General features: G+C 42.4%; 1 protein-coding gene across 4 annotated transcripts in view; it reads right to left on the reverse strand.

Moving 5' to 3' along the window:
* Positions 1–221: 221 nt before the first annotated feature.
* The window catches only part of wasf1 (WASP family member 1), a 64,277-nt gene continuing 51,189 nt past the window's right edge, over positions 222–13,309 (reverse strand). For 3 of the 4 annotated variants that reach the window (XM_046061154.1, XM_046061153.1, XM_046061155.1), the window contains 5 exons: positions 7,957–8,013; positions 6,910–7,073; positions 4,546–4,725; positions 2,321–2,892; positions 222–1,914 (listed from right to left, as the gene is read on the reverse strand). In XM_046061154.1, coding sequence (XP_045917110.1) covers positions 1,757–1,914; positions 2,321–2,892; positions 4,546–4,725; positions 6,910–7,073; positions 7,957–8,013 — 1,131 coding nt within the window. In that variant the 3' untranslated portion in view covers positions 222–1,756. The remainder of the gene's footprint in view (positions 1,915–2,320; positions 2,893–4,545; positions 4,726–6,909; positions 7,074–7,956; positions 8,014–13,309) is intronic. The other variant, XM_046061156.1, reaches the window with a different exon arrangement.

A 13,309-nucleotide genomic window follows, 5' to 3' on the forward strand; every position in this document is an offset into this window, starting at 1 on the left:
GTTCTCGGATCATAATTATGCCATGATTCTGCTGAAAATGGACCTCATATTTGGGGTTCACCTTAAAGTCTTGATCAGGGTTTAGCTAACTGTAAAAGCCTGAACTGTAGCAGGTTGGAGCTTAATGGTTATCCACATATGATGAATAGGGCTCAGCTGAGGAGATAAGACAAATTCAGCTTAACAACAACAATGAACCCGTAACATTTAGGGCTGAAACATAACATTAGATTTTTATTAATTCAAGCAAACTGTTACAGTCAACAGTTACATAAGTTACATGGTATACAGTATTGATCTAATCTTTTTCTTTTTTTTTTTTAAACCAGGGTTTCTGTCCTCCCTCGCCCCTTCTCCCCCCTCCCAAACATAGAAACAGCAAATCCATACAAGCGCAGGCAAGTAAGTAGTAACAGCACAATACATTCATGAACTCAACGATACGTTTTGTACGAACAATAAGGCAAGTAGAAGAAAGAACAAATGGAAAAGGATGGCAGACATTTTCTTTGAAATGAGCCAAAACAAGGCATAATGTATCCTTCTCTTTCATTCCTGAAAGGCAGTATCACACAAAATGTTTTATTTTGAAATTCTGTAGAACCAAACGAGGGTAAGGCTTCTCGTTAGTGGGCAGGTACACAATAAAGGGTAATCTGAGTGAAAAGCTGCCTTCAGTGGTATTGAGTGGTTTGTACCTGGTGTTGGTCAGACTCTCATAATCACACCTTCTCAAAATTCAAGATTTTCATCGGCACACTGAATATTCACCTGGGACAATAAGAGAGGCAGGAAATCTGATGTAAATCTACAGCATCTAAATCACTTCCAGTGTCCATTTCTATGGCAAAGAACTTGAGAAAAGGATGGGAGCTCCATATACTAAAAACCAATGGCTCAGTGTTTATCTTCGACATTGCCTGATGTCAACATGAGCACATGTGGCTCCTTTAGAACCTGGACAGACAGAAAAGCTCAATCTCTTGGCATACATTTCCGTGGGGGTACAAGTTAGATGCAAGTGGATGGATATGCACACGTGCGCCGAAGCAGGCGTGTGCTTCTGCTCCTTCATTTTCCAACCATATAGCAATCATCAACACAATCTTTTGCTTGTTCTAAGCGGTAAAGTCAGTCCTGATAACAAGAGAGAAAACAACCCAGCTGGTGTTCACACTGAGTGACTGTTCATGTAGTGGTCAGTATCAGCAACTACTGGCCCGTTAAAACCACAAATGTTTCATCAGAAAAAAGGTAAATAAAAGATAACAGCATTCATTCAATGCCATGTTCAGCCACCAGGTGGCAAAATGGTGCTGAGAACTAAGGATAAATGCAACATGCCTTCATTTTGTCCTTTTCTATTTTCTCATTTTCATTTTTTTTTTTAAAGATTGACATACAAATACGAAATAAAAACAAGTTGTTCTTCAAAAAAAAGTTATCTTCATGTATGACGATAGTAAACAAGGTCGTGTGGTAGTGCAGAAAAGGATGAACGCAAAAAACTTCTCTTGGAACACTAGAGAGACAGACAAGGGCAACGTGGAGATTCTCCTCCTAACACACCCACAACAAGACAGAGATACGGGGAGGTAAAAAAAAAAGCTTGACAGAGGACAACTGGGCAACAACAATATTCCACTTCTTTCCAGAGTACAAAGGACTCTGTGTGGGTTGGGGGGGGTGGGCACCTGAACACGTTCATCCTCTGCCGCCAACGCTGCGTTTCCCCCCCCTATCTCTCTGATTGCCATCACTCCATCCAGTCTCCTTCATCAAACTCGGACTCGTCCTCGGAGTCGGAGTACTCGACAGCAATGCGCCGTGACAGGATGGTGGCCACGTCATTGCCAACGCGCTCGTGCTTAGCCTCTTGCTCTCGCTGCTCCTCCACTTTGCGTAGCTGTATGCCTGCAGTGGGAAGAAGTAGGGAAAGACTTTAGTTTATGATGAAATAATGTCTTTGATTTGATTGTCTTGTCTGATCAGCCCAAATATTTTCAATTTATTATTGTAGATAATTACGAAAATCAGCAAATAATCAAATTTCAGAAGCTGGAACAAGTGACTTTTTGGGACTTTTGCTTAAAATGCATTTTTGCAGATTAGTTTTTTTTTGTCCAACAACCAACATTTTCAGCTATTATTTAATAAATCTGATGCATTTCTTAAATAAAATGTCGGCATCTGAAAAGCATCCAAGGGATCAAAAAGACAAAATACACACTTCTCCCCTAAACTGTGAGCGTGCGCTTTATCCAGAGAAAGCTCTGCACTGCAGGCTGTGTACAAACAATCGGGGGAAAACACAACCCACCTTTTCTGATGGCTTCCAACAGAACACTGCGTGCATCGCTGATGGGTGGCAGATTGGCTGGATGGTGCCTCTTGGACCCCATATCGTGGATGGTGTGGGGCGGTGGGGAGGCCATGGCTCCTGCTGAGGGGAAGGCTGGCAAAGGCGGCGGGCCTGACAGACAAGGCGAGGAGCTCCGCGCTCCGGGGAGGGGCAGAGGAGGAGGCGGCGGGGGAGGAGGCAGGATGGTGCCATCCGACTGGGTCCCAGAGCCCATGGTTGGGCCCCTGTCCAGGACCTGCTGGAGACGGGCTGGGGAGGAGGAGTGGAGGGGAGGCGCAATGGGTGGAGGGGCCGGGTGGAGCACGCCGGGGGCGATCTGGAGAGGAGCGGGAGGAGGCGGGATGGCTGGGGCCTGCTGCTGGAGTGGTAGAGGAGGAATGGGAGGAGGAGGGGTGCCCCGCAGGCCTGTGGAGGGTAACGGGGGAGGTGGAGGGGGAAGAGGAGGAGGCGGTGGAGGAGGAGTGTTGGAGTTGAGGCCTGCTGTCCGGGCTGGGGACTGGGGTCTGCTGTCGGAAAAACCTGAACTGGAACTGGAGGGAAGGAGAGAGAGAGAAAGAAAGAAAAGCAGGTCATCACAGGGATCAGAAAACTGAAATCTATGTAGAAAAGAAACATGAAATACGTAAGATGCTAGGACCAACTAGCTGTACTCTGTGATACAAGAACAATGCCGTTTCTTTATTTCCAAGTCATCCACATGGATCATCAGCTGGTGAGGATGCGGACATATCGCATGAGACTTGGAGCTTTATCCTCTTTTGTCATGCATGTAGCCATCAAGTGAATATTTAAAACCCCTTTAACAAATTCTTTTCAACCAACACACAGAGCCTACATTAGCTAAATTAGATCAGGTAATCAGCTGCAGCACAATTTCATGTTTAGACTGGCGCTGGTAAAAGTAATCATACATACAGTAGCTTTTTGAAATTGCAGTGTTGTCAGGGTGGTTTATGGGGTCCTTAACTCTGCCACCAGCCCACCATGCCAGTGAATGTTTATCTCAATGTCAGTATGCCAAATTAGAGGGTAGAGGATGCTGCATCTCAGAGAGGCGCACTGAAAGCACAGAGCATCTAGAGCTTACTGTATCTCATACGTTAAAGTCAGAACATTTTCAGTATTGGCCATTAACTGATGCTGAAGCTATGTTGCTGGATTGTGCTACTAACCCAAGCACTGCAACACAAAGACCGACATGTTCACAACCAATTTTCTTTCCACGGAGAGAACTGCTGCAGACAAAAAGCACAGCAAGAGAGAAAGGAGAGGAAAATACTGTATACTCCCCCAAGCACACTTGAGGTTGTATCTTTACCAATATCTACTTAATGTGCTACATTAAATGTGGGGAGGGGGGTAAAGTGAGAAAATTAGATATGCAACACAATGATAGTAACTAACACCAGAAGCAAAAATCAGAAAAAGACTAAAAAGTAGAAGTAAATAAAGACAGGTGGCAGATCAAGATGGGGAGGAAAGAGTTTGTGGGCAAAAGATGAAGATAGCTGCAAGGACTTCTGCAAAAATCAATGAGATATTTCTCTGGTGCTGCAGCCACAGCTTTAATCATTCCCTCTGATCTCTCCATCCCTTCAAACAGTGACATGCGGCAAAAGTGTGCAGCAGAAAAACAACCTGTAATGCGCTCAGTGGCCTTAACACTTTATTGATCCGGCCCTTCTCCCCACCTTCAGCTTTGGTCCACAAAATCTCCATCTATCCCTTCTTCTCTGTGTTTTTTTCCTACTGAGCTCTAAAAACAGTGAAAAATCCTCGTCCTCTCAAACACAATAAATACTCACAAAAAGAAAAGTAATGGAATGCCAGTCACGATGACCAACTAATCGATAAGAGATATAAAGACAAATAAGTTGTTTTTTTTTTAAACCAAACAAACCAAAGAGATGGGGATGGGATGTGTGTTGCTTGTGAATCAGAGACAAGGTGAAATACTTCTTCACTCTTGAATCCACTTGGAGCATCGGGTGAGCAAGGTTTGTCAGTCCGGTGAGTTGGAAATCAGGGCTGCATTAACTTTCTGGCAATGTGGGGGAGCACCTACTGCTGTTATTATTAAAACTTGCTGCACTTATTGCAAGACGATAAAAAAAATAAAATAAATAAAAAGTATCACTAAAGGGGACATAAAGCTGAGGCTATGGCCTTGTCTCCTGTCCCACCTGATCACAGAGGGTGGCTTGATCTCTCCCAGTGGGTGCATGAGAGGTGGAGGAGGTGGAGGATCGTGGGGCCGTGAATACATTCTGTCCCCGGTACGGTTCAGCAGCTCGTTCATCTGGCTGTAGGGCAGCGCCGCCAGCGAGAAGGGCCCGTCCAAATGTTCCATGTACGAGGGAGCCCTGAGCAGAGAGATACGTTTTCATTTTCTCATGCGTTTGGTTTCCCCTTGCTCAATTTTGTTTTTAGTTATTGTCCATTGTATTCTTATCAACTAACAAGCTTACCTGCACAAATATTTTTTTCTGTTAGAACTCAAACGCAGTTATTTAAACACATCAACAGACATTCTGGCTGTGACTGCTGCTCATGCTACATGTAGAAGAGACCCATGGCTCCCAACTGTTTTACCTTATACCCCCTTGTGAAAGAACCACCGTTGATAGCTTGTACACACTTTGTTTACATTTCAGTCCTTGTCTCCTTCAGGTAAATTTCCTTCACATTTATCATGAATTTCACCCAATGAAGGTGTAAGTGACTGTGATCCGACACGTCTATAAAACTTGACATCTACCACTACATAAGAATGACTTTTCTTTCCTGATCTTCCTTGATTCATTTAAATCATGTTTAGAGGCTCGAGGAGGAAGAACATCCAGTATTTCAAAATAAAAGAGCAAAGATGCGAGAAAAGTAATAAAATAATGAATATGATTTGAAAATATGAATATGATGCGAAGCAGAGCTTTTTCCCCCCTCTTTCTTATTCTGTAAATCATCCTACAGGATGAAGATGACCGACCCCAGAGGAGGACTAGAAGTTAAAGTAGTGCACACAGGGTACAGCAGTGTGCTTATTTACTTACAAACTGTGTGAAATAAAGTACAGTATGAAGCAGCTCAAAATGTGTGCTAAAAAATATTAGGGATGCACCGAACCGATACCAAAATCGGCCCAATACTGAACCAAATATCTTGGCCGGGTAGCCAATCTATTCAATTCAATTACGTGCGTATCAAGCAATGCGTCACACCTGAACACTTTGCTAGGAGAGCTAACATAGCATTTTCGGACTCTTCGGCAAGCAAGCTATAAGATGAAGCACAAGTATAGAATGTACAGTGCAAGTTCTTTGGAAGAAGCTAGCTCGGTATTCTCAGTATGGCTATGGCAGGAGCTGCAAAGAGGCTGAAGAAGACATTGTCAGAGGAAGCGAGGACTGAGAAAAAGAGCGAGTGACGAGCAAACGACCGGACAAGAGCAAATATCAAACTGACTTTGACTTGTTGGCATGAGCTAAAAGCTAAAAGCATGCAGGACAGATGCCGAGCTGGCCTTGTTTCTGTTGGATTATACCCAACGCTCAGGTATCTGGACTGAAAAAGTCGGATCGGTGCATCCCTAAAAAATAGTCAGAGTTGAAGACGAGAGGTAATTACGAAATATTTCAACAAGCTTGAAACATGTTCATACTTGTTCAAATTCTTTTTTTGAGAATGAATGATAAACACTTTGAACTGCTGCATAAAATTAGAGATGACATGTTTTCTTAGTAAGTCTGTGGATCCAGAATCTGATACATCAAGACAGGAAAAATGAAATAAAATACCAAAAGTAGAATCATATGTGGCTGTATGACACAGGACAAGGCTAAAAATCTATTCATCTGCTTCTTTTTAAATGGCTTACACTGGTTGGGTTTGATCTAGTGCTGTATCTTGCACCCGTTTTATATAGTTTTATTTATGAGGACAAAAATGGAAATGTGCCTCAGCTACAGTTGAAAAGGAAAAAAGAAAAAGAAATCAGATGATGCTTTGTCAGTCCTGTCCATCATAGACACTGTGGCTATTTGGTCATAACATCAAGGAGCATGCATTCATTGTTGCCTTGAAGTTCTATTCATGGCACTGACAAATCCAAGAAAACCACCAATTTGTATTATCTTTTCTTACTAATCACATTCACTGGCAGGGGAATGATTGGATACCAGTGGCATTGGAGCTTTGAGGCACAATAAATGCAATCACCACTGTGAGGAACCTTAATCATCGCTGTTGTAGCTAAACTGCAGGAAGTCATTCTTAGTGGAGTGGGCACAATTTATTTTTGTAGATTGAGTGATTACAATCAATCAGTATTTTTGAAGCTCATTCATATTTTAAAATAGAAGTTATATTGCATATTCTGTATATATTTATGTGCACATTAGCCTGTTTTGAGTTAGGTTAAAATGATGGGACGAAGTAGCTTCTTAAAAGCTGGTGGAGATAGGTTGACTTTCCGTTCATGCCGTCTTAGAGAGTTTTGTCCTAGTTTCCAACTCTGATATGGGTAACACTGGACGGCCACATTTACACACCTGTTGTCGTGGTAGCCTGCAGATCCGTTGGCCTCTCTGTGTTTGTCGTCAGATATGTCCTGGGCGAGCTCTGCCCCCAGTGCCAGCTTCTGCCACTCCTTTTTACGATCGTGAGGCGCCCGCGGCACCTTCTCGGGCTCCTGCGGACGGTCTATCGCCTTCAGCTTTGGTAGGGAGGGTGACGATGATGGTGTGGGAAGAGGTGGTTAGAGGCAGATGAAGAGATGGCGGACGACGGCGAGAATCAAATGGGAGGACGAAAACCCACAAGAGGTGGTGTGGATGGAGAGGGGGATAGCAAGAGAAAAAGGTAACAGATTAGCTGCTGTTAAATCAATTCTCTTTTGTCATCTTCTAAGACAAAATAGTGACTGCCTGCTCCACTATAAAAACAGGCAAGAGAGAGAGAGAGAGAGAGAGAGAGAGAGAGAGAGAGAGAGAGAGAGAGAGAGAGAGAGAGAGAGAGAGAGAGAGAGAGTTAGCATTTTATCACACAATTAAACCCAAATTTTTAACATGGATCTAAGTTGCCCCCTCTGGCCTTTTCACACTCTGCTGCTTCACCCTCTACAGTCCACGTGCACATAAATACCCATATACCAAAGCATCCCTCTTTCATTTTGCATTGTAGCTGCTGTCAAAACATCTTCCTGCAATTTCTATTTATCTTAAACTAAGTGATAAGGACTTTTCAAATAGTGTACTGAATTAGCTCTCTAGTAAGACAAATCACACAGATGTTTAAGAAAATACCGTTGCACAAGTTTGGGAACAGGGAGTGCTCATTCACTGACATGGACCAAATCAAAATATCATACAAGTATATATTTTTACTGAAGCATGGAATTCAGAAAGTAGCAATAAAGCGACAATTTGATAAGGTTTTTACATATTTACTCAGGGTCCATCATCAAACAGCACTCCCTGCCTCCCAGACTTCAGCATGACTGACTTTCATCACACACACACGGCTGTAAAGAAACTGAGCAGCGAGCTGCTGTAGCAGAAATCACACAGTTTTGAAATAATCGCCATATTTTCACATACCTGCCCTGGAAGGTCTAAGTACCTATAGACCTGATCATACATGCGGGGGTCCTGCAACTATAAGAACAAAAACCACAAGAGAAGCACTGGGGGTGAGGGGAGGGGGGTTCAAAAAAATCAACATGGCACAGGATTGAGCACAACACCGCTGCACACAGTCAACAGGGACAAAAACAGAGCGGGCGGTGAGAGAAGGTGGGACAAAAGGGGGAAAGAGGGGAAAAGAAAAGTGCTGTTAAACAGAAAATGACAACGCGCTCAGCTCGGGGGACGTCACAATGCAGGAGGACGCAGCGGCACACACAGCCCAGTGCAAGCAAACACACACACACACACACACACATACACACACACAAAATAAAACAAAAAACAGAATTGAGCTTCTGCGCGAACAGAAAGAAGACTGAGGTAGAAAGAGAGAGATCTCACTGGAATGGGAGGACAAACTACAAGGTGTGTTTCTACATGTGGGAGGAAAAAACGTCATACCAACAACAGCTCAGGCTGAAGAATGACATGCAAAACAAACGCACGCACACAAACATGCTCGAGTTGAATCAAAATAATACATGACAGGTTAAAGCACAAGAACACTAAAATGAAGAAGGGAGCTTTTCACAGTTCAACTAAATACTGAACTTCATTAAAGCACTTTCTCGATCACATTAGTTGTGAGCCACTTCACATTAGAAAATATTATGCAATTCTGACAAACAATTCATTTAAAAACACATTTTCCACCTTTATAGACAAATATTTTTAAACATTAGGCCGGCGTTATTCTATATTCTTCTTATTGTCAAACAAATCCCATAAAAAGACTAACTCCAGCTAAGTGTTAGCGATACCTTCTCACTTCCCTAGCCTGGCTGTGGCACTCAAAGCCCTCCGGTTTCATACTGAAGATGTACATCTAAAAACAGGTCACATATTTACAGTTTCATTTTTAAAAAGGGTTAAATAAGCTTCTAACACAGCCAGGCATTGTAGACTATAGCAAACGTTACTCATGCAGGAATCGGTCTGAACAGGGAGTGTTTACAGCAGCAGGACAGTGTATTTGGGATTAATTTAAAATAAATTAGAGCGCCCGTGTTCATTATAATGAAGGAACATGTCACCCAGTGCACAATTGTGTCTCGCTGCTGTTTTTAAATAGTTTTCAGACAACAATGGAGCTCTGTGGCTCAGAGGAACATCAGGCTTTGGCTACACAGACAACACTTGTTGGTAGGATCAATTCATTGTTAGTTTTTGCCTTTTAATTGGATTTGTTGATAATAAAAAAACTGAATATTGCCAGACTTATCATTTAAGCGTAGGTCAGTCATAAAATCAGGTATAAAGCAAGCTGTAGTACACTTTGGGTGAAATATAACAATTTATCAACTGCCTTTACACAAACACATAACATGTTCCCCCTGCTGGCTTTCTTGCTTCTGAAGAATCAAACAATGATTGCAACCCTATTTCTAGTAGCAGAAAACACCATACTGTTTTTGTTTGTGAATGTGCACATTTGTGTGTATGTGGTCGTGTATTATTTCCCTCACAAATGTTTCTAGGCAAAGTAAAGAAAAGGCCTCTGAAACATTGGGACTCTGAATTAAAACCAATACTAATCAATTTCTTTAATGCCCTTAGATCCTCAAGGGAGGCCTTCCCTCCTTATTCAATAACTGTGTGCGCGCTAGTCTTTAGATGAAACATGCTGGCTGACAGGCGGCTGATTCAACACAACGTGGGTTGTGGACAGCATCTCCTCTGGTTTGGCTAAACGATGTTGATCTTGCCCGGCCACTGCTGCGCCGGGCCGTCGAGAGCGAGCATAGGAATAAATCCTAATGGTAATGCACATTGATTAGGTTCTGATTCATCATGGCCCATTACCCCTGATGAGGTATTGGCCGAGTGGTAGCCTCTGTGCTCAAACACACACACACAGCTCCTGCATATTGATATAGCTAGACTGGCAAATATAATTTATTTCAAACATGACATACAGCAATGCATCCTGACAACACTGTTTGCTGAGGCTACAGGAGCTGCAGCAGAAGGTCAAATATTTTAACTTATCGTCCTCTGCCATTTTCCAAACTATGCAGAGCCTCTAAAATTCAGCATTTTCTGCCAGATAATTTGGAGGATTAATCCGGCCCAACCTCTGACTTCCTGAAAGGTCTGCAGTCATTGTGTACTGGCAATATTTAAAGAAACATTTACAGAGCACATTTGCAAAAAAAAATAAAAATGAAACAAAGTGTGCATTCTGCAATCCTACTCAGAGGTTTATAGACTATTCTGGGATTTTGGTTTTATTGATATTACAATGAAGAGTGACAGGAAGGACAGGTAGCAAGCAGATAAAAGGGCAAGGGAACACGGGTAAAGAGCCAGACAAACATCTGTCCAAGAGAGAGCATCACACACTGAGTTTTAATGCAGCAACGTGAATGTGAAAACAGTCTGGGGAAAAAAAGCAGAGTAAACAAGGGAGGGAGGTACACTGTGTTTGTATGAGAGAAAATGAGAAACGGTGCATCTCCTGTGTGTGTGTGTGTGCGCATGCACGTGTTTGTCACCACCGTTACAAATGTAGCTAATTTAACAGGGCTGTGTGCCTCAGCTAGGTCGTCATCCTTCATCTGAATGGACTGGTACTGGCAGAGAAAGTGTCACTGTGCAAGCACTGTGAGTGTGTGTGATGCAGCAGTCACGGATTTGTTATGTACAGAATGCGTTCACATGTGCCTGTGCACATTTTCATGCTCACTTGATGTGCAATATTTCTGTGTGTATGTGTGTGTGTACCTGTGTGTCCCCGTATGTTTGTAGTCAATTTTTAATGCGACAGACTCAGCAGAACTGCAGCTATGTTACTGGGTAAATAACCCCCACAGGGAGGACCACCCAGCTGCTGACATTAACACAAACTCTTCACACAATACACAAACTTCTGCTGCTGATGATGATGATGATGATCTATTGGATTTGGGTTGTGCAGACTTTTACAGTAATTATCTACGGATATGGCTTTCACTGATGAATGTAATAAAATTATGATTGTACAATTACAAAAACTGGCTTTAGAATATACTGGTTGTGCAGTCACCTCTATTGCAACATTCTGATATTCTGTATTATGATGAAGCCTCGTGGCAATATCAAATAAGGTTGGTGAGCAAGCTAGGAAAACGTAAAGGGCTCAAATGAAGAGCAGCATGTTGAATGCCAAAATAAAATGTGTATCTATAGGTATCATGATTTGATCTCTGTAACAAAGAGGAAGACGTCTCTGCTCAAACGTGTCAGACGGTGTTATTTGACCACTACACCAACGCAAACGTGCAGTTAAACACAAAATCACTGAGTGTATGACCTTGCTGTTAGTGAGGCGTCTACTCCATGGCTGTGTCCCAAATTCACTGACTTTATTTGGATTTTTTAAAAATAATCTACTATTTTTATTTCAAGCTTGGCTGACAGTAAACATGCCCAAATAAATGGATGAAACAACCAAAAAAAAAAAAACAAACAAAAAGATTGTCGACATTATTATCGCATTGACAGTTTGCATTGCCCACAACTTTTCTGCATGTATATTGCTTGTCTTCATTGCAGCAGAATAAAGATACGGCTAATGAGAACTTCAGAAGACTGTCAGAAGAGTGCCAACCATCGTACCTCCACTTGGATTTGCACGTTCGGTAAGCTTAATTACGAGATTTATAAATGGCGTTCACGTCAAACTTCTTTTCTGTCAGATGTGTCTGACTTGACGCTTCATAATACAATCCAGTGCATGAAAGTCAAGTAAATAAGGACGCCTTATGTGAGCCAGCGTCTGCTGTTCGAGGCATAAAACCCAAGTTTAATGGAGATATATTGTCAATGCACAGTACACCCTCACTAACTGTCTTGAGTTATCCTGTGACATGAACACTCTCAAGTCATATACATGGGTCCCATCGCTACCATCCATCTAATATGCAGCGTAAGGCCAGCTTTCCATTTAAAACTTAGCACCCTGTTCTGGGATTAAACAAAAATGCACTGAAGAACTAGTCAGACATCTTGTCTGAACTGCTAAATATATTTAGAAGAGGATCAAATTTAGTCCAACAATTTCCCCCATTTCTTAGTGGATTACTGATAAAAACATTTTTAAAGGACTCCTAGTCTTCTATCCCAAGAGTAGAACTGGGATGCAGTCAGGGCAGGTAAATACTGGAGGGTTGTTAGTAACGGGGTGGAAGTGGGGAGCTCACTTGATCAGCGCAAACCAGAAAGGGGGAGTGGATAGAGCGGGGGCGGAGTGGGGTAGGGCTGCAGGCTACCATGTGGGGAGCAGATGCTCTGGCAGAGGCGGCGGGGAGGAAGGTCTTACCTCTGGGGGAGTGAGGAAGGGAGGAGGGGTTTCAGAGAGGACTCGCATAAGTCCATTGGGACACACAAGATAAGGCATTTCCAGCTGAACAGTCAGACAGAGTTCGACCAGGATTCAGAAAAGAGAATTCAAAGCCAAAGGTTGAGAGGAACAAGGAAGGGAGATCCTAAAGCAGTATTTCCACAACTGTTTATTACCGTGACACAATTCTAGGGCACCAATGCTATCATTTTTACCATCGAAACGTTACAAAATATCGCACACATGTTCAATTATATTCGTGTGGCTTAAAATAGCTGACATAACAAAATACTCTGAGTGTGAAAGTTGTTTTAATTAACGATTAATCCCATGGTGTCCACGCGCTATAATTGGTAAAAGCACACAGAGTTCTTTTTTCTTTCAATACAAGAAGCATGTAGGTTTTAGAAAAAGGGGTGCAATAATGCAAATGCACTGTCTGCAATGGCAACCTTGATCTAAACCAGTCCAAAGTTAGAATACCACTGTCCTGCCTCACTTTCATTAGCTGCTCATGTACCAGCAATAACAGGCTAACAAAAACTGAAACTGTTAGCACAAGTTACAAGGAGAACACAATTAGTGTCCTAAATTGTGCAAACACAGCCTCCTGTCCATTTTCTAAGCTCTTCTAAATCTAGCTCTACAGAGATCCGGTTTGAAGTCACCACATTTTCATACCTGTCCCTTGGAGCAAAGCATCCAAATGGTGCAGGTCCTTTAGCGTGTGTACAACAGTGACTGTGCATGATTTCATCTTCATGTGATCCATCTCTATTGTCATTGTTCTGCTGCCGGTTAAATTTGTGCATTACAAGTTGACCAGTAGGAAAAGTAGGAGAACATACCAAAAGTTAATTTAGTGAATACATTCCTTTGCTTACATGCAAATAGCTGCTTTAACGAGATATTTGCATAACATCTAAAATCATGTTTTGCACATTT

The sequence above is a fragment of the Micropterus dolomieu genome, linkage group LG10, assembly GCF_021292245.1.
Source record: "Micropterus dolomieu isolate WLL.071019.BEF.003 ecotype Adirondacks linkage group LG10, ASM2129224v1, whole genome shotgun sequence".
Lineage (NCBI taxonomy): Eukaryota > Metazoa > Chordata > Actinopteri > Centrarchiformes > Centrarchidae > Micropterus > Micropterus dolomieu.